The sequence below is a fragment of the Acanthochromis polyacanthus genome, chromosome 15, assembly GCF_021347895.1.
Source record: "Acanthochromis polyacanthus isolate Apoly-LR-REF ecotype Palm Island chromosome 15, KAUST_Apoly_ChrSc, whole genome shotgun sequence".
NCBI lineage: Eukaryota > Metazoa > Chordata > Actinopteri > Pomacentridae > Acanthochromis > Acanthochromis polyacanthus.
This window is the reverse complement of record NC_067127.1, coordinates 18,969,189-18,990,035: the sequence shown is the minus strand read 5'-3', so window position 1 is coordinate 18,990,035 and position 20,847 is coordinate 18,969,189. Positions and strand designations below refer to the sequence as shown.

At 41.6% G+C, this 20,847-nt stretch overlaps 1 protein-coding gene across 9 annotated transcripts in view; it reads left to right on the top strand.

The window, feature by feature from the left end:
- LOC110952671 (sorbin and SH3 domain-containing protein 1) overlaps positions 1-20,847 on the top strand; it is a 48,280-nt gene that overhangs the window by 8,613 nt on the left and 18,820 nt on the right. For 5 of the 9 annotated variants that reach the window (XM_022196323.2, XM_051959720.1, XM_022196322.2 and 2 more), the window contains 14 exons: positions 5,365-5,407; positions 5,705-5,791; positions 6,191-6,307; positions 7,082-7,188; positions 7,360-7,501; positions 7,723-7,755; positions 9,230-9,372; positions 9,816-9,876; positions 10,039-10,113; positions 12,424-12,459; positions 12,671-12,773; positions 13,786-13,900; positions 16,285-16,368; positions 20,542-20,591. In XM_022196323.2, the coding sequence (XP_022052015.2) occupies positions 5,758-5,791; positions 6,191-6,307; positions 7,082-7,188; positions 7,360-7,501; positions 7,723-7,755; positions 9,230-9,372; positions 9,816-9,876; positions 10,039-10,113; positions 12,424-12,459; positions 12,671-12,773; positions 13,786-13,900; positions 16,285-16,368; positions 20,542-20,591 (1,100 nt within the window). In that variant the 5' untranslated portion in view covers positions 5,365-5,407; positions 5,705-5,757. The remainder of the gene's footprint in view (positions 1-5,364; positions 5,408-5,704; positions 5,792-6,190; positions 6,308-7,081; positions 7,189-7,359; positions 7,502-7,722; positions 7,756-9,229; positions 9,373-9,815; positions 9,877-10,038; positions 10,114-12,423; positions 12,460-12,670; positions 12,774-13,785; positions 13,901-16,284; positions 16,369-20,541; positions 20,592-20,847) is intronic. The other 4 variants (XM_051959716.1, XM_051959719.1, XM_051959717.1 and 1 more) reach the window with 4 other exon arrangements.

The following is a 20,847-nucleotide window of genomic DNA, read 5'->3' as shown; positions in this document are numbered from 1 at the left end:
GTTGTGGGGATTTCAACATTTTGCTAATGTCAAAGATCAGACATGTAATTGCCATATTTCCTTTTCACCGTTGCAAATTTAAGTTCACAAAAAGTAAGATTCTTCATATGTAATGACACCGCAACAAGCAATTAGACATGTACAGTGTTTGAATATACACTGCTGTTCAAAAGTTTGGGGTCACCCAGGCAATTTCATGTTTTCCTTCAAAACTCACACTTTTATTCATGTGCTAACATAATTGCACAAGGGTTTTCTAATCATCAATTAGCCTTTTAACACCATTAGCTAACGCAATGTAGCATTAGAATACAGGAGTGATGGTTGCTGGAAATGTTCCTCTGTACCCCTATGGAGATATTCCATTAAAAAAGAACTGTTTCCAGCTAGAATAGTCATTCACCACATTAACAATGTCTAGACTGTATTTCTGATTAATTTAATATTATCTTCACTGAAAAAAAATGCTTTTCTTTTCATTTAAAAGGACCTTTATAAGTGACCCCAAAGTTTTGACTGGTAGTATATACAGGAATTAATCAGCCGGAGACCTTATGGACGGTTGAGTCATCCAGTAGCACATTGCAGTCGTCCTCCAGTGGTCGCTCTGCCTCTCATCTTCTGGCTCTGCGTGAGCATTTCGAGGGGGAGGAGGATTTTTATGTGTTGGTCTGCACAGTTGTTGAGAGGGTGCCACATTCCCAGGTGGCATGTGGTGACAGGTCCATCTGGACACGCCTGTTCTGAAAGACAAACAGACCCCCTACATAGCGAGGGTCAAGGTCAATGCTGGGACCGTCCCACCCAGACAAGACCCTCAAAGCTCAGCCAGACAGCTCATGGACCTTCACAGAGACTTGATCTATGTGGGCTAAGGACCGTTTGTGCACATCATCAAGTGGGTAATGTATCTGTCCAGATCGGCAGGGATGCTTTAAGATCCCTTTTGGGAGTTGTTTGTTTTGGAGAGGAATTTAGTTACACCATTCAGTAGGAGATTTGTGTGTCTGTGTGTGTGTGTCACAAAGTAGTGGAACTGAGAGATGCAAATGGGATGAATCATCTGGCTTTTGTTGGCTACATTACGTAGCAAAACAGGTCTGAGCTGGGAGGGTGTTTGACTGACTATAATTCCTGCAATCCCTAATTGAAACTTAATGCATAAATATTACCCACGCTGTGAAAAGGTTTCCCAAGTCTGGGAATTTGTACTTCTTTCACATTTCTAGCTTAATTTTGTGAGACTGGTCTAGTTTCTAAATGTCACATTTCATTATTTTATGAGGGATCTGCAGAAAAAAACATTTGCCCGATGGAAACTATGATTAGAAAGCTTTAAAAAACAAACATGGTATTTTGTTAACCTTTGGGCCTCTCGGTCAAATTCAATAGATAGTGAGTTCAGCATCTATTGAACTTTGAACAAATTCAACAGATAAATAGTGAGCTAACTTCCTACCAATTTGTTTTTGCTTCATAGATCCCAAACTGAAGTAAAGAGTGTCTAGCGGCTTTTTACATGATAAGAAGTGATCGCGCATTTAGGTAAAGATTTTACAGGAGATTTTACAGTCTCCTCTTGTTTTTTTGTTTTTCTTGGCCTGACCACAGTTGCAGCACAGCTTCTCATAGGCTGGATGGATGGTTTTCTTTGCCCGGCTCTGCTCAGAAGTATCTCTTCCTAAAAAGGCCAGGGGTGATCTCTGCTCTCGTGTGTTTATACAGCAAACTGAACACTGCAAGCTGTCATCTTCAGTTTATCTATCATATGCGAGAAGTTCAAACATTCCCACAATGTTCTTTCTGATGTGTTGCATATTCACCATGTTGGGGTTCATCTGAGGATACAGCGGAAGCAGAGCTGAGATCAGTGTACGCAGTTCTCAAAGGAATGTCTGTTAATAGTCTTGGAAATGAGATCATGGATGCATTGTCTCTCTGGGATGCAGGGGGTCAGCAAGCAAGTTGATTTTATTAAGGAGAGAGAGGAAATAAATACACAGATTCTGATGCTCAGGGACAGCTCGGCTCCAAGACTGGAAGATGTTTTAAAAGGTTTTTGCTTTTTGTCCCCTTGGGACTGGTTTGGAATCTCTCCCATTTTCCCTCATCCATTTAGGCCTATTTGTGGAGGTTTCCAGCTGGAACATCAGTCCCCAGCCTGTTCTGCAGGTTGGCTTATTTACTGCTGTGTGTAAACAGAGTGCACACTAGTCCCACAAACTCTGGAACAAGATAAGGTACAACAATAAAGGCTATTTCAAACCAACATCACAGAATAAATTCTAAGTGTTCGTCCTTTTTCCTTCACCATTATCCCAAATGAAAACAAAGTCTGAGTGTGTTTGTGCGTATGCACGAGTGACTGTTTAAGTGCCTTTGTGAGTGTGTTTGCATCCTGACGTAATGAGCCTCTTTCCTGGCATTTTTAAATGGGGACGTCTCCTAAATCAGTCGTGCTGGCAGGGCACAATGGGAGGCCCGGTGGAGTGATGGGAAGTGTTTCACAGCTACTTTTCTGGTGCCTTGGTGTTGCTTCTGCATGCTCCACTGATGCAGCTCAGATTAACATATGTTTGTTCGCTCTCGCACCCTTCCTTTTTGTCCTTAAAGGGGAACACAGATAATACTTTGAGTTCATATCAAAATACAAATGGCACAAAAAATGAGACTTGTGTTCAGGATTGAGTAACAAAACCAGTGCCGTTACCATGACTTAGGCACCAGTACCTCACACTACTTTTTTCTCTACTTTACTCTCCAACAAAACAAAAAAAAATTTAAATTGTGAAAAATGTGTGCAAATTGATCCGTTTCAAAATTGTTATTTATTTTAGTGCCACACACTGCGTATTAATATATATATGAGATGCTCAACTGCAAATATGTTAATGGCGAAGTGCTTTGTGACTTCGTGATTTTATGTAGGTCCAGTGTACCGTTGTCATGGGAAATGAGCACCTCTCTTTGCTGCATGTGTCTAAGAAATAACATTACCATCACATATTTGCAGCCACTGGCAATTGCTTGTCAACGACGATAAATCTGCTGTCATCAGCCATAAAATATCAAGATAGGTCCGTATTTCAGTATAACACTTGTCCAAATGTTGTGGACTGTGTTCTCTGCCCCTGAAATGAAATAAAGGCCCAGTTCATGCAACATGGCAGTGGTGTCTCTCTCTGCCTCCCTCTCATCACTGGAGAGCTGGTCCAGACAGTAACGGCTAAATATCAGCTATGAGACACTTATCCTGAACCAGAGGTCCCTTTACCACAGTTAGGATCCACGGGTTTCTTATGTCCCTGCTAATAGCATATTGGAAAAAAATTGGGTGCTGTGTCAAGAATATTGATAGACTAATTTATCAGACTTAACCTGAATACATCCAGTTTTTGTGCAGAAGTGTTCATGATGTTAAGCCATTCGTGAACTCCAGATAGATTCTATTCTGCAGGGAAAAGTCAACAACAATTGTTCACCTGTGCACGTTTTGCTTGAGTCTGCAAAGAGAGGATGGGCTGTCACAGATGGCTGCAGTGTCGTCTCGCTTTCTGTGTTACTTTGCAACGTTTACTCTGCTCTCTCATTTGGATATGCTCACAGGTTCTGACATTTGGTACCAATTCATTTACAGATCAAAATATGACTGACACAATTTGGTTAGTAATCTTAAAAATACTAAGTTCAGTACATATATCTGCTTTTACAACTGATCACAGTGATTGTACATTGGCACAACATATTTAGTCACAGGTATGTGGAACTTAAAACCAGTCCTCGAATTTAAAAAAAAAATCTTTCTGCTATCTGATCTGCTTTTTTTGCTGCAACTTTTTGTATGAGTGAGATGAGTGTTTGCATCATGCTCATCAGTGTTGGATGGAGGAAATCATCATTGTAATATCATTTTTTGTCATAATAAATATTCCAAGTTATTGGTTAAGTTTGAAAGAAATTATTTTTTTCCTTGTTTTACATTATGCCATTGATTACAAATATAGGCCAAATGTGTGATCTTGATTGTTGTACACTGGATTTAAACAGAGGACTTGAAGTTCACCTACTTCCTGTCTGGCTGCACTATATCTCATTTCAGTGTGTAACCCAACCATAGAAGCACTACCACAATTTCATTAGCCGTACGTGGTCCCCGATTGCAGCTATTCATTGCAGTGACTCCACTTTTTCTGCAAGAGAGGCGACACCCAAGCCAGCTCGACCAAGAAATTTTTAATGGGTGCAATATTGCTCTTGGGCTTCCAATCTACCATTATAAACTACATTGCATACTGAAAGCAGCACTGCGGCAAAGTACTGGCCTGGTTACCAAACTTACCCTGATCCACAACTAATATTAGAGTCCGTCTGATGTTAGGTTTCTAGAGTTTTATGCAGTTAAAGTGAAGAAATTGCAGAGATATTATATAACAGCAGATACTCTGTGTCTGCTTGTGGTGCCTCTGTGATGCTGCCGGGTTTGTCGTAATGCGTACATGGCAATTTAAAGCCACACGTGTAATTGGAGGGCAGCACGGTTCAGTGCTGTTTGCATGCTCGACCTGTGCCTGTGTGGATTTTCTCCAGGTGCGCCGGTTTCCTCCCACAGATCCAAAGATATGCAGGTTAGGTTAACTGACAATTCAACACCCATCAGCCACAACATCAAAACCGCTTACCTCATATTGTGGTGGTCCTCTTCATGCCAAGAAACAACTCATAGGGTGTCCCGTGTAGCCTGGCACTGGGACGTTTGCAGTGCACCCTTTAGTTTCTGTGCGTTGAAGGGTGGGAACTCTGTCAAAGTACCATCCACTTGGATGCCAGCGCCCAAGCTTTCCCATCAGAACATTGCACTGTAATGAGATGATAAATGTGATGCACTTCGCTTGTCAGTGGTTATGAGGTTGTCGCTGGCAGGTGTGAATTGCCTGTGGATGCGAATGATTGTTAGGTGCCAGCCCTAATATCGACCCATCCAAGTTGTACCCTGCCTCTACAGTCCACTGGCATAGACTCCAGCAGCCATCAAGTACAAGTAGATGGATGGATGTTTAGTTAGGGGTTTCCACTGGGAAAGCTGCTTGTCAGTAAAAGTTTGAAGTGAAGTAAAATTGAAAACCTCATCAGGATGCTTTGCACCCGATCGGTTTTTGCTTACTTTGTCCCCACAGCTTAAGGAGAAAAAAATCAATAGTTATTTAATTGTGAGATGTTTTTCTTTTTGCTGTGTTCTTTCAGCTTGTTTGTGTTTGCTACAGGCTCGTACTTAATGATACGTGGCACTAATCCATACACACTGTCCAGATAGAGCCTCATTCATTGACTTCACTGTATCGAATGTCTTCACTGTGTCTCCTCCAGGGCTCTCCAGCAGAGGGCAGCGTCAGACCAAGCGCAGCTCCCAGTAAGTCAGCTCTCTTAAGTTCGTCAAATAATTTATTGAGCCTCATGTCACACATGCCAAAATGAAGCTAAATCAGTTCACTTTTACGCATCATTTTCATAACACCCGCTGCTTCCCAGTGCATTTGTGGCATTAAATATCTGAACTCTAATTATTGTGACGATGACAAAGCGCAGATCTAAATGCACATTTAAACATGCCTTAAATGAAGTGGTTTTGCTTTCAGAAATAATGAACAATGCATTTTCCATACACAAAAATGTCTTATTGACTCTGCGTGTCCTTTCTGTTTTGAAGTCCCATCAGGTCCGCGAACAGTCTGCGCTGTCAGGATCACACCTCTGAGAACCATGAAAGGCTCTCCTGACCTGATTCCTTCCGCAGGTGATGTTTCCCTCTGCTTCATCAATTTTTCAGAGACTACAGCTGCGCGACACCTCATACATAGAAAACGTAGAAGGAGGCTTTTGAACTCACTCGTTGACAATGTGGCGATCCTTTAACGACACGTGTTGGGGAAAAAACATACATGAGAAGCTTCAGCTGCTCTACTTTCACCTCTGACAGTACGATCAGGGTAATTAGTTTGACAGGACTGTAGGATATTAATTTGATGGCCTGGTTTGGATGATACAGTTCTATTTCAGTCATTTGGGGCATGAGGTAGCGATAACTCGGATTCCCAGCAGCTCTGAAGCAGAAGTGCACTCATAATATGACGTGCACTGATGTGCTTTCAAGAATAAAGAGCAGTGAAAGTGAGAATCTAATTTTTGTGTTCAGATCTGGACCCCAACAGAGTGTGCAAAGGGAAAGGAGTCGTGACTCTAAGGGCCACGCTCGTCCACATAGATGATGAGGGCTGCATCAGCAAGGAGCCAAACGTCATTACAACGCCAAGTAAGTGAGAGCGAATGCCACAGCTGTTTCATAACAACTCTCCACATGATGAAAAAATATTTGGAGGACAGTAATAATTGCGTGGCCGTGTGAAAAAAGGACACATTCTTGTAGAATGTGGAGAGAGGATGTAAATGTTGCAGTAATTTAAAAGGCATTTCATCATGTTCTTTAGTTGTAAAAATTCCATACATAACTTTCAGAGTTATGGTTTGATGTCAGGATTATATAACTCCTCACGTTTTGGAGTGTATGCTCGGGGCACACTCAGAGACATGATAAAGGGCGATTGCTCATATTTTCCGGCAAGTGTCAAAGAGCTCTTTTGTCGTGCCCACGCTGCACTTTGGAGCAGGCAGCCTTGACTGTGGGCTTGTTTGTTGCAGAGAACACATTGGAACTGGACTGGAGGCCGGCCAAGTCTTTTGGGGAGATGCCTTAATTGTTGTAGAGCATGAATATAAAGGCCATTGGAACAAACGATCTTTGCAGCTCCCTGAATAGGCACTTTGTTCTCATGACAAAGTTCAGCGATTGTGGGAGAATCTTTTTTTTTTCTTTTTCTGGGCGATATTAACAGCTCTGTGCATGAAAACCACCAAGGAAAGCATTCACACCCTGCAGAGTGCAATGGAGATTAATTTGATTAATTACTATCTGTTATGGTTTGTTATGATAAGTTCACTGAAAGACACCGGCTTTTAGTGTCATCGTCAGTGTTTTCATTCTTGCCGCACTGGCTGCCAGACTGAAAGATTTCTGGACTCTGTTTAGGTGGCTGGACACGCCAGATTAATGGCGACAGCTCGAAAGCAGGATTGGCTGAGGGAGGCAGCAACAACACAGCTGATTTACCACCTGTAAACAGCACTCAGTGCCAGGTACGTTTACTTCCACCGCATTTAACACAAGATCTTTGTTTGGCACATTGGTGTTACCATAATGACAGCTGTGTGATCTCTTTATTTCATCATCCTGGTTTGATGTCTGAGAAATTTCTAGGAAAACATTTTCTTCCTTATCATTTACAGTCGATTTTCTGTCACTTTCAGGGTAATTCACCCGACAGCATAAAAGAAAATCAAGCTCCATCCTCCACTGACATTCAGAACTGTGTCTCATCGACTTCCAGCTTTGTTTATCCCTGCACCAGCTCAGTTAACCCCACCATTGTCCTGCTGCAACACAACAGAGGTGAGAACACCTCTCTTTGGTAGGCTTTCAGGTTTGCCATTAACTTGCCTGCATGACATTTAATCAGAAAAGCTTTATGGTCCTCTTAGCTAAGTCTTAACTGTGTCTGTGATCCATTAGCCTTGGCTTTTTCTGTCTTACATATAACCAGGGCTTTCACACGTCTGCTTCACTGCTTAGTCACATTTCACTGTCATGTCCTTGTCTGTCTTTTCTCACAGCAGAGCAGCAAAAGCATCTTTCTCATTTGGAAGGTATGCACTGGAGTCTAGGTGATGTCAAACAGATATTTGTAATTTATTTTTTTCATTTCTTGCACTGCTTGCAGCAGTTTCAGTTTTATTACAGGGCAATATTTTTTGTTCCTTGACTGAACCATCTGTCACCCTCCTGCTGCCATTAATGTGTTTGATGCAAGCCTCATTGAAATAAATGAGTCAGGCTTTTTGCGTCAGTGTGTTAAAATAGGGAACATTCTTTTGCTGAATAACAATGTACCAGACTAGACAGAAACATCTAGAATATGTAATTTTTTTTCTTTTCGTTTTACATTTCATGCCATTTTTGTTTCATGTGTTGCTACTTATTACAACTGGAATACGTCATATTTAATTTTAGAGTTTGTTGTTCCCTCACATACGTTTGATTTTACAATGCAATATATTGATTTCCATGAACTCCACATTTTCAAATTGGATAGTATGTTCTCTTCTCTTATTAATTTAATTGATACCTGACACACCATATTCTTTGAGGCCAAGTGTTACATTTTCCATATGGGCTGCAAAAGCTTAGGTGTCAGTAAGTTTGAGCTGTGTCATGAGATGCCTTTACAGCCACGAAATAAAGAAAAACAATAAATGAGATACAAAAATATATCTTTATTGTACTCTTACCACATTGTAGCATTTGTAAGAAATGCAATTTGGTGACACTTGGTAGGCATGCACAAAATATAAACTGTATTTTCCAAATGAAATATAAGTTTTGTGGCATTTATCATGTATGTTAAACCATTTAGAGAATGTTCCTTCTGCCAAGACCAATATCCAATCTCACAATTTTAATAAAAGTGATCCAGATCCACATCTAAATGTAATGGGTTCTTCCTTTATCTATGCTCTGCCTCTCCAACAAATTTAATAAAATCCAGCTTGTTATTTCTAGTGTAACTTTACAGACAAACAGATGCTGCTGGTCTCAGCCGTCTGCTTCAGCTCTCACCTTGACAGAAGAATAAAGCAGTTTTATTGTAGATATTATATTACAAAAATGTTGTCTGTGATACAAAAATATAACCCATATAATGCAAAATCTTTTTCTCATACCAAACATATTTTGTGAAAAAAATACAGCCTTTGATATATCAATAGTTTTTAACCTAGGTGTCACATACACAGCACGTCTTTGATTTTTATGGTCATTGTTTGTTCCTATTACGCCACTCTTGCAGACACGCTATCACAACGGCCCCTTTGTGCGGAAAATCACATTATTATTGTGCTTTTCTGCAAAACATTTTAACACGTTTGCTGTGAAAAAAGTCTGCCGTGTTTATTTTCCACATTTATTTATTGCACAAGGCCCACACTGTCAGTCTAGTTTCATTTAACGCGTTTCTTTAGCTTGGCCTTGCAGCTGTCTGTCTTTTCACTAGAAATGTGCTCTAAACTTGAAATCTTGTCACGTGTATGGATTTTTTGATTTATGTTTTGTTTTCCTCCGCAGACCCAACCCCAGAAAGAGACAAAAGCCCTGATCCTGGGAGAGACTCGGTCAGTCCGGTCCCTGACATGGACGGAAAGAGGCTGCGACTATCACTGCACTCCCCCGTCCTCAGTCCTCTCAACAAGCCCATTGTGCCTGTACGGGTGAGCAACAAAACCAGCTGTCAAATGAAGACTAATCTACTCACTGTGAATGTTTAATGGGTGCTTTTTGATGTCTGTTCATTATTGCAATAGAAAATTGTTGGTTTAAGCTAAATTTGCTCATGTTTTTAGTTATTTTATTTGCAATAACCCTTTTCACAGGGGATATTATAGGAGAATTACTTGAATTTTTTTTACTTGTTCTTAGCAGTAGAAGTACGTGTGTAACTAATAACATTGGCAATAGTTCTGTTTCATGTAGATGCACGCACTCATATCACAGTACCCTGGAACTGACACGTATTTATGAGATGATATCTTTGTAAACATTACAAGTTGTACAAGTTGAACTGTGTGCTTGAAAATCACCAGAACTGCTTGGATGATATTTGTCTGACATTGTCACTTTTTAATAAATAATAATTTCTGTATTAAAATTTCAGAACACTGAAAAGTCCAAAGACTGGTATAAGACAATGTTCAAGCAGATACACAGAATACCTGGTAAGTTGGTCACTTTTTGCTCTTTTTTGCTCTGTGTTGTTTCTGTGTTTGATGAGTATTGTCTGTTGTGTTTCTCTGTTTCTGTCCAAGACTTGTGTGTGTTTTTATATGTATCTCTATGTTATGTCACCCTGTCCTCTGTCTCTCCATCACCGTGATCAGAGCCTATTGAGGAAAACCCTTACCGCCCCACCTACATATTCCCAGAGAACTATGACATTCACATGAGATCAAAAGGTATCTGAAGGCAATAACTCCATTCCCGTTGGCTTTACTAATCTGCAACCATCTTGATCCTTCTCAAATACTTTCTCTGTGTTTAATCTATAGTATCTGGTTATGTCGCACATCACCTAACGATGTGAAAAGTATTTGAAAGGCTTCAACCTAAGCCTCTCCAACTTTTGTGCCGTACAGTAGGGTCAAAAGATTTAAATACACTGAAACTTTCATGCAGATTTCCTGATCAGACTTGGGAAAAACTATGGACAAATCTGGATCAAATAGGCCTTCTTTAACTAGACATTTTGGCTTGCCACAGTAGGAAAAGGGTAGGTGTACATAATATAATGAGCAATGTAACATTCTTTTTATCTGCATCAGTTTCATGGTCTTACATATATTGTGCCTGCTGGCTCACTGAAAGGATTTGGACTTTACCTGCTATGACAAGTCAGAATGTCTGTTGTGGAAAAGACGTGTGCTCTGAATGGGACAAATGCAGTTAGTGGAACAATCCATAGCTTTGAGAGGAGGTTATTCCCATCATTCAAACCTAACATCTACTGTGAGATTAAGCACTGATGAGCGGAAACATTTTGACCGCTCCTGCCTAATATACTGTTAGTCCTTCTCATGCCTTTAAAATTATTCACCCTCTTTGAAAATGTTCCTTGTCGTTGCTTTTCAACATTGGATTTCATAAAGTCATGTCAATTAATAGAAACATAAAATGTAATATAAATGTATAAGCAATCACCTTCATGAAAGTGTTTCAGCTGATTCAACACCAAGGCAGCCAATTGGTGCTAGACATTGGAGATCATCTTGTGCAGTGAATGTGTCTCAACTGAGTTTAGTATGAAGACAAATGTATCTGGAAGGTCCAGTCACTGATAAACCATTACTTATGGCTATAGCTACACCATTAGTACAAAAAAAAGCCAAATATTCCAAGCAACTCTGTGAAAAGATTACTAAACAGTCAGGGATAAGTCAAGAAATGTTCCAAGTCGAGGGCGAGACTGCAAACAGCAACTATTCCCTGTTTGCATCAGGCAAAACTTCGTCAGCAGGTGGCAGTGAGAATCCACTTTACAAAAACTCATAATTAATCTAGACTAGAGTTCACCAGAACGCATGTGAGAGACTTTTTCAAAATATTACTTCATGCAAGATGAGCTCAATCTGTTTTTTCTAAAACACTTTGATAAGAACATGTTGCAAGGATGATGCACGAACCTTCATATGTCATTTCTCTTTTAATTTACGAAATGTAACACTTCGCTCATGTTCTTTCTTTTTTCTGCTATTCTTCTGTTATTAAAAGCCTCAAATTCTTTTTTCTATTTGACTTATTCTCAAATGCTTATAGTAGCACATAGAGCATGATCAGTCTTTCTCCCACCGCCACTGGGAGGTAGTGCATTATTGTGGCCACTAGGTGCTGCTGCAGTCCTACATTGAGGTCGTGGACTGTCCTGATCAGAATTCAGGCTCTACACAACCTTCAGACTGTTTGCTGCTCATAATAAGCTTCACTAACCAGTGTTTGCCTTTGTGTTTTAAATCGTTAAGGTAGGTTTTCATTAAGGGTTTGGGGTTTTCGATCTACCTTTTTAGAAGGAAGCAAGATCTGTATGCAGACTGAAAGAGAGTGTTCAGCAAACACTAATTCTCTCATTCTGTGTCTGGGTTTTCAGTGTCAGTTCATCACTGGATTGATGTTAGCAGCTTCCATTAGCAACTGTGGTCTCAGGCATAGATTTCATGAATTTTGTGATTTTCTTAAATTGATGCAAATAATGCACTGATTGCACCATAAAAATTCAACCGGAATGCTGGAAATCAAATGTTTGATGCTCAGAATTTCCTGGAGGAGGACACCTAGATCCCTGCTTAATGTGTCCTCCCCGGGGTTTAAAGACAATCTATGCCCATAGCTGTGAATGATATGATCATGCATATGTTATCTAACCAAAATACTGGACTTGTCCAGAGATCACTCTGAATGGGACTATCATGGTCCCTTTGCTGCACAACACATTACTCATTCAGAGCCTTGATGCTCAACGATGCTCAAATCTCTTTTTAGCTCAATAATGCTTCCTGTAAAGTGCTTTGATTTGACACACTTTTGCTTGTTTGGTGAACCTGTAATGTTTGGCCTAATGGAAGGCATTAGGCTGGGAAAAAAACAGATGAAAAGAGTATTCTAAATGCCCACTGAATTATTTAGTATTGTGCTATATTCATTACTTTTCAAGTAACAGAGATAAGCAGAGATAAACATAATAGTGAATGACTTCTTTTCTCCTGCTCTTTCAGACGATGGTCCCACCCCATTTGGTTACTTGGAAGATGGTGAGTTTGGTGTTGGACTTGTTGTTCGAATTAAGCCGTCAGTCAAATAAAATTAAATAAAAATCTGTGATCATCCATTTTAGGTATTTATAGAAATTAATCCAAAATGGCATTGAGCTTGCACACTCATTGTAAACACTTCATCTGATCCATTAATGCCTCTGACCATCACGTTGTTTATGTCTGTCGATATTTATGCGCCTGTTTTTAGTGAAAGCAGTCCCACGCTCGAAAAGTGACGATGAGGTCGATTCAAGAGGCCGGTCGATGCCGGTGCCAACACGGTCCTCTTCCCTCAAACCCTCTGCCAAAAGGTCATTATTTTCCATCTGCTCCAACCCTCCGTTTGACATTCACTTTGATATTTACCACACAGCACAGCATTATTCATGTTCATTAGCAAAGATAGGTGCTGTTTACAGTTCAGAATACTTCAAGCACAGTCATATGAAAATTATATAACTTCTGATATGTACATTTCTGATGAGACACGTCCTGTCTCTGTCCATTTCTATAACATATACGTCCACAATGTGTATGTTCTCACAATATGACTGTCACTGTATTGTTCTTTATTTACATGTTGTGATGGTGTTACTAAACAAGAGTGTCCATGGCAGAGCAACAAAAAGCCCTCCCACTGTTGTGTCCTCCTGTTTCTGTTGGTGGTGTGATTAGTTTCACCCCTCCATAAACACATGTCAGCACAGACACAGGATGATCTGCTCTCAGAGAAATGAGTGATGGAGTGATGAAGGAAGACAGGTGATGGAGGATAAACTGCAGCCCACAAAAGCTGCAGAGGACATGTTGAGGGCTGACCTTCCTCATTCCTCTGTGGTTACGATGAAGCAATGCAATCCTAAATATGTTGCTATCAAAGTTTCTGAAAAATGCTCCTTCAGCCTTGGTGCTCATGATGACTTACATCAGAGAGCACGTTTTTTGAGGATGCAATAGGAGATTTCTTATTTAACGGTTAGATTATGGTCCTTTTTTTTTTTGAGCAGTAATTTTACCCTTGACTGTCTGCCAAGAAATTCTCCCAGGAAATGCTGCATTCTGCTTTTTGTCCCCGGGTTCAATCTTGTTTACCTGATCAGATTACTGCTTTGACTCAGCTGTGAATTGGATTTTCTGTCATATCATCATTAGAGGAAAGAGAAGGGCAGGGAGAGAGGGAGCAGGCGTGATGAGGGCGGACGTCATATTTAAATAAATAAGAATGCATCGTAGCCTATGCTGGTTGCCATGGAGACTACTTGATAAGGATTGGCTCTCTTCGATCCTACACCCCACCCCTCCCTGACACCCGCCTCTCCACAGGAATGAGTGGGAGCCCCCAGATAAAAAGGTAGACACCAGGAAGTACCGCGCTGAGCCCAAGAGCATCTTTGAGTACGAGCCGGGGAAATCATCGGTGCTGAAACTGGACAGAACGGTATGTTAGCCGCCCGCCCATTTGCCTGTTTCTATCTCTCTCCTCCTCTTCCTCTCCCTGTCTCTCTGTGTTCATGTCGTGTGAGCTGTCCCCACTCCCCCCATCGTCCACCCCCCACCACCACCTCTGTATCTAAGCTCCCGGCTGGCAGCTTCACTAACAGCTCGGAAGGCGACGTATGTGTAGCCACCACATTCCTAAAGGGTGTCCTGTTGCAGTGACAGACGATCCGACTTGGAAGCAAGTGAGGGAATATCACTTACAGGGATAGCCATTGTCTTTCTGTCTTCAATTTAAGGTTATTGGGCTGAATCAGCTCGCTGTGAGAGGATCCCAGCACGGACACAGAACATGCATCCTGTGTGCTCTTCTCCGATGAAGTGTAATGCTGTCTGTCCTACGTTCATTTGTAGCCTTGACGGCTTGTGGTGAATCAAATGATGCAGCATTTTCAGTGTCCTTGAGGGCTATAGTTTGCATTCAGATTTCAAGTTTTTTATATTTCCCTCTTATATAATATTGGGGGTATTCAGTATTGTGAAGAAATAGTTAATTGGTTATGCAATTACTGCTTCGCTAAAGCCCTCTTACATCAAGCTAGTAAATGTTGTTAGCCAAGATCTGGCCTGATCCCAATGCCACCCAGTGCACTCATCAGAGTTTGCTCTAGTTCATCCTGGGACTCCTGTAAAATAATGAACTCTTGTTTTTCAATTACGAGCTCAGTTATTATAGATGAGTGTCCTTGCTGCTGGAGGTGGTCATTTTCTCTGTCGGGTCCATTTGTTTTTCTCTGTGGTGCCTCCTGTAGATTAGGCGTATATGTGTTAAAAATGATTATGCTCCAGATCAAGAATAAGTTTGCATGTTGTTGGTCGTCTTGTGTATATGTTGTTCATAATGAAATGAATATGTAGTACACAGCACAAGAACAACACTGAATGGGTAAAAGATTTGCTTAAAGGATAGGTTAATATTTTAGTGTATATTAATGCAATACACATAATCCCATTTGTACACAAGGCAACATTTTTTGGTGAATTCAAGTGTTTCTCCTGTCCAAACTGGCTGCAAAGAGGTCCTCTCCTAAAACAAATGTATTGGAAGCAATGCAGAATTGTATTAATATGTTCAGCAGAGGATAGTATTAACAGTCAAATCAAGTGAGTATCTTCCAGTGTTAATTTTCTTAGTGTAATTTTTCTCATTGTATTTTATCGTTTTCTTGCTGAGTTGCAGTGGATTAGTCTGACTCACCAGATGTAGACTTTGGGTATCTGACATTTTCATTGATCATTTCACGCAGTTGTCTGCGCCTTTTCCACTATTCGGAGTGTTCCAGAAATTCCCTTCACCGTGGCAAACAACATTAGCCATTTTAATGACAGTGCTCACTTTCTGCCTGCAACATTCATTACTTTGCAGGGGCACCGTCGCTGCACCCTGGGTGTAGAGAACTGTGATTAACTTAAAGAAATAGAAGCAAACCAATCCTAATGCAGAGTGATCATGATGTGCAGACAGACCCTACTGAGCACTGATGCAGCCCGATGGAGTTAGGTCTGTCTATGCAGGATTATCAGTAGACAGTAACAGTTTGGATAGGAGAAACATTTACAGTGACTTATCATTTAGTAGATGGAGTAGCTGTGCGTATGTGAGTACTGTAGTAAAGGAAAAGCTTAGCATTCTGGGAAATTTGCTTATTTTGTATGCTTTATTTTTTCTCCACACTCATGTAATCAGTCCAGTTATCAAGCTAAAGCCTTCAGCCACTTAGTTTAGCTTAGTTTAGTACATAAACTGGAATCAGGGAAACAGCAGCAGCAGTATATCAGATCTAAAATAGGAAAACAATTACAGCTGCATGCCAGACTATTACTTGAGCGGGAACAGTGACTTCCTGATTGTCGATTGGTTGCTTGGCAACCTTGTGGTGACCGGCAGATGAATGAGATATTACATATTAATTAGTGAGCTCAAGAACTGCTGGTAGGTGGATTTTGTTACTGTTGTGCAGTGAGAACTCAGCTGTTTCCCACAGTTTCCACTCTTCATGTTCAGCTAAGTTAACCAGCTGCTGGTTCTTTTTTCATATCAAGCTTCCTCTCTACAAGAATGCAAATAAGCATTTTCTCCAAAATGTCAAACTATTCCAAATAGATGTGAAAAAACATGAACTTGTTCTTTCATTTACTTCAAATCAGTGGGTGTCTGCTTCAATGAGAACACAATATTGCTGATGATTAATGGTGTTGGGTAGAAACCATGGCTCAGTGTAAAATGTCTGATAGACTCAATACCTTGGTGTGTATATTCTGTGCTGTCTGAACTGTCTTCTCTTTGTCTTTCTCCTCCTCTTCTTGTTGCCATGCCCCCCCTAGACTCAGGATGTAAGTCCAGAAGATGTAGATTTAGAGAATGAGCCTTGGTATAAATTCTTTTCAGAGATGGAGTTTGACAAAGCGGTAAGTGGTCGCTGTCTTCAGATTGACAGCGTATTGTATTCTATTGCATGTGATAACATCCATGTTCAAATACTGTCTAAACAAACTGTCTGTCTGTAAGGACTACTTCAGTTCCTTCTCCCACTGTCACTTGCAGTACTATAATGAATATTTTTTAATCAGTCCTGCACATGTAAAGTCATGAGGTAGCATGTGTACGAGGAAAGTGTGTTTCCTCCTTTACTAAATTTGCTATCATTTGTCCCATCAACGTGGTTTAATGAGACAAACTACTGATCAACTTTAGCTCTGTCTATTCGCTCGTCATAATCTCTTTGAATTTCTATAATTTTTCAAGATGTATATCAACAATCCTGTCTGCAGCAAACATTTCAAAACCCTTGAAATAGCTACTGTCATTTCTCATACAATTTCAAAGGATTTTGCCCCTAAATTAATCTAAAATAGTCAACAGAGATCTGTTTTTGCCCTCCGTGGTAAGAGTTTCTCAGCAGTTTGTGCGCATCTGTGAGATTGAGTGAGCACGATCAGCTCAAATAACAGAAAACTGTCTGAACCGTTATGGTAGCTGTGGCCTTTATCCCTGTGCAATTTAGATAATTGAAGTTTAATAGGGCTTATTATTGATTAGGAGTTAATATAGTCCTGCAGCAGCACAAGGCCCATGATCAACAATTAAATTATAGCAGGACTGTTTATTACTGGCATATTTTCTTTACAATAGGATGCTTTGGTGTCTTGCCAGCTGTAGCAGCATCCTGTTCTTCCATGGCTTTGACTCAACACCTAAGAGGAGCGCTTTGTTTTAGTCATTTTGATGTGCATCCTGCCAGCAACAATACATATCTAAGCTGGATGCCCGCACGGGAGGATTCATCCAGAAGTCACTCTTCACTTGGAGAGGCTGAAGTCCACGCGAGCGTTAGGCTCCAGGATAATCCCCTGCACTTGAAATAATAATTGCTGTCTGTCTGCTATCTGGTATATTTACCAAAATATCCAAAGGAGTGCAGGCACGTTGAAGCCGTATTCAGTGTCATGACAAACCCGTGCCTCAGGCCTTAGTTGGCACCAGACAAGTGTGGCTCTGGCTGCCCACAAACAGATGTTGATTCTCCTCGCTCGCTGTCTGTCAGAGCCGCACCGCCACACCCTGGATCATATGAGGTGGCACCACTGGCTACGGCATGAGGTCACGTCCTAGCATCAGCCAGGCACAGGGGCTGAGTCTCCAGTTCCAGGTTAGTGTATACGTGGAGGAGGTTTAGTGGTGGAGGCGGCCGACTCTGTCTCATGGCCGCCTGGATGCTTGCCAGATGAGCTCGGCTTGATGACTGGCTCCTGTTTAATGTCAAAGTCACTTCTAAAGCTGCACCTGGTATGTGCAGTATTTGACCTTAAGGCTCAGCCAGACACACTGGCTCATTGGAGTTTGATTGACATATCAGTGTTCACTTGGCATTACTGGAGGGGAGATATGACTGAAAGTCTGTAAAAACGACAGTGCTCAGGGGTTAAATGAAGACCCTTCTTGGCTCTGCCTCGGTTAAGCCTCATTTGTACCTTCAAAGCACTGAGAGGAACCACTTCTCCTAATGAGGTAGTAATACAATAAGGGGAAACATCTCTGACAATACTGAAAGGTCATCTGATTCCTTTGATCTTTATAGCAGTCTGCGGTTTTACACTACTAATTAGCCGGTTATCAACCAAATACCTCTAAACAGCAGGCTTACTGGAAATAATGTGTTCAGTAATCTGCACTCTGTCTTGCTTTCTCCTTCATCCTGACCTGAAAAATCATCACTACTTGTCCACTAGTGGCCACTTCTAGTCACCTAATAGCCACTGAGTAAGAGTGACACTCGTGTGTAATCACAGTAATGGTCCTCTTGATTAATATTGACAAGTTCTCGGTTCAGGAGGAGTCTGAAAATACATCCAGTGGCAGTTATGGTGGCTCATCGATACACATGTCTAGCGGGAACTGGAATCCCACGCATATCTATGGTCAGGAAGAGCATTTTGACCCTCTGCAACCGACAGAGTGACTCCATCAGTCGAGCATATGCTGACGTAGGGAGCCGCTGTCACACTGTCTCAGAGCTGAGTTACATAGAGCCTGCCCCTACCACCTGACATATTCTAAAGGAGGCAACTCTATAAGCCTGTCAGCTCATTGTGCTTTCATATTTAACCTCTGTTATACACTTAACCTTTACCTTTAAGCATTTAGTGGAGGGGAGATGAGGCTATAACAGGCCCTTCACACTGGGGGAGCTGTTTGTTTTCATGAGAACATATCAACACAAATAAGGTCCTGGAAAGAATGGGATTCATGTTACCATGACCCACTCATGATCGCTATTTTGAATATGAAAGCGGCATACAGGAGTCTGAGCTCTGAGTAGCCGGGGGCACCTGTTAGGAAACATGCACATGAAATTCTGAAGAAATATTGTCATCGGTGTTCCACTGACTCACAGAGGCCTTCCTTCGTGTCCATATACAGCTTTGGACCTTTCACACTGTTACAGTTTTAAGCAAGTCATCCGTTATGTGCATCTGTACCTGATACATCAGACCAGTTATAGCATCTGTCTTTTCCATTCTCAACACCTTATCTTCTATTTGTCACCTATATATCATAAAGTCGATTAAAAAAAGTTACACAACTGTCACAGAATAATGTGATGTTAGTGATATCATTGCAGGATTACTTTGAAACTGAGCAGTTTCAGCCTTTTATAGAAAGAAAACTTCACATGAACTGACACTAATCAGGCATCGTGTAAATAACCAGATTAAGATTCCATTCCTTTGCCCCAGATAAGCCCTCCATGCTTGTTTCCTGTTTACTTTCCATTGATGCAGTGTGTATGTAAGCCCAATTACCCAGGGGTGTCGGAGGACACTATCTTCTACCCCTGATATCAGATTTGAGGGGGGATACAAGATGTGGCAGCGCAAGAAGGAGCTGCAGATTATTCAATGACACTGGTGTGTTCTCCAAGTCGACATGGAACATTTGGCTTTATAAATAGATCAGACTATAGACCTGCCAGCCCGATGTTCTGTTCTTATAAAGATAGGCACTTATTCTGAAAGGTTATTAATGATCATTCTGCCCTGGCAACTAAGTGGAAAGGCATGTTGTGGCAAATGAGCTGTTCAGAATGTTCCTTGTCTGGTCATCGGTGTGGGAAGAGGAGGCTTGGCCGTGCCGTGGGGAAGTGGATGTGGTATTAACAGCAGGGCCAGGCTGGCTGGGATGGGGATTGTGCAATCGTATTTGCAAACAACACTTGTGCTCTTATTCATAGTGCCCATGTCGCGTCTGTTATTTTTACCTGCTGTGACGTCCGAAAAGAGGAAAGCAACAGAAACAGTGGGCTAAATTTAGTTGGCTCTAAACCATTCAAAATGCTGGTGCTAGTGCTACCATGCTGAATGAAGGACCCCCCCCCCCCACAGACACTGTGTTTTGGAGACAATATCTGCTGCTAAATAACAACTACACTGACTCTTATAGCCCTTTAAACATTTAGTCACTCACTTTGTGCTCACAGTTTATTTCTTTTTACCTTTTATGTGCTGGCTCTTTGTCTTCATAACATAGTTATCCGTTTCTACACTCAATGTGTTGTACTGTATTTACTTTGGCCATTTGTGTCCATTTTGACCAGTATATGAGGTGGAATATTGAGCGTGAGTGTGAGTGTGTGTAATTTGGCCTCGTTGCACCACCAGCTGGTTAATTGTCTCCCGGTCTGGTCCACTGGTAATGAGAGTGACTCAATACCAGACAAAAGAGATGGCTTCACTGGGAGACAGCAGCCCATTGGCTAAGCCTGTGACAGCCCCCTCCCTGCATGGGCGCCCCCTGACCGATGCACGCCCACCCCCCACCCCCCTCCCTTCCACTGTCTTTACTGCCGCTTGTTTTCTCCAACTTGCGTGCAGGCCAAAACACACGCTTACTCCTTCATGCCAAGCCCAGTCCAGAGAAGCTCAGAACCCCGGGTGCCTGAGACACAGACCCAGAGCAGCGAGTGAACGGCAGAGAGGAAAAGAAGAGAGAATCTGGCCCTAGCTAATGCTCCTGCCTCTGTTCTAGCTGGAGGAGACCTTCCTGTGGATGTATCAATGACTTCTTTGTTTGGTTTGTTGCAGAGTGCCCCCTCTTTCAGTCCCCTGGAAACAGCCTCCGACCTGCAGCAGTAGTAAGTCCATGCCTCTCCTTCTTATTGGAATACTTGTGCTTTAAATCTTGCTTCATCCTTCCAGTTTGAAGATGGTTATTTACAGCTTGTTGTGGGGATAAATGTCAGCGAGCGATTTCTCCACCCTGTACAGCTCGTCCGCCAGCAGCGGGGGGACTCCTGCTTCCTGAGGAGATCCTATTAGTAAAGCAAAAAGCTACCAGAACAGTGTGTCCTCTGTCTGTATTTGATTTTTTTAGTGGGGTGGGTGGTTGTA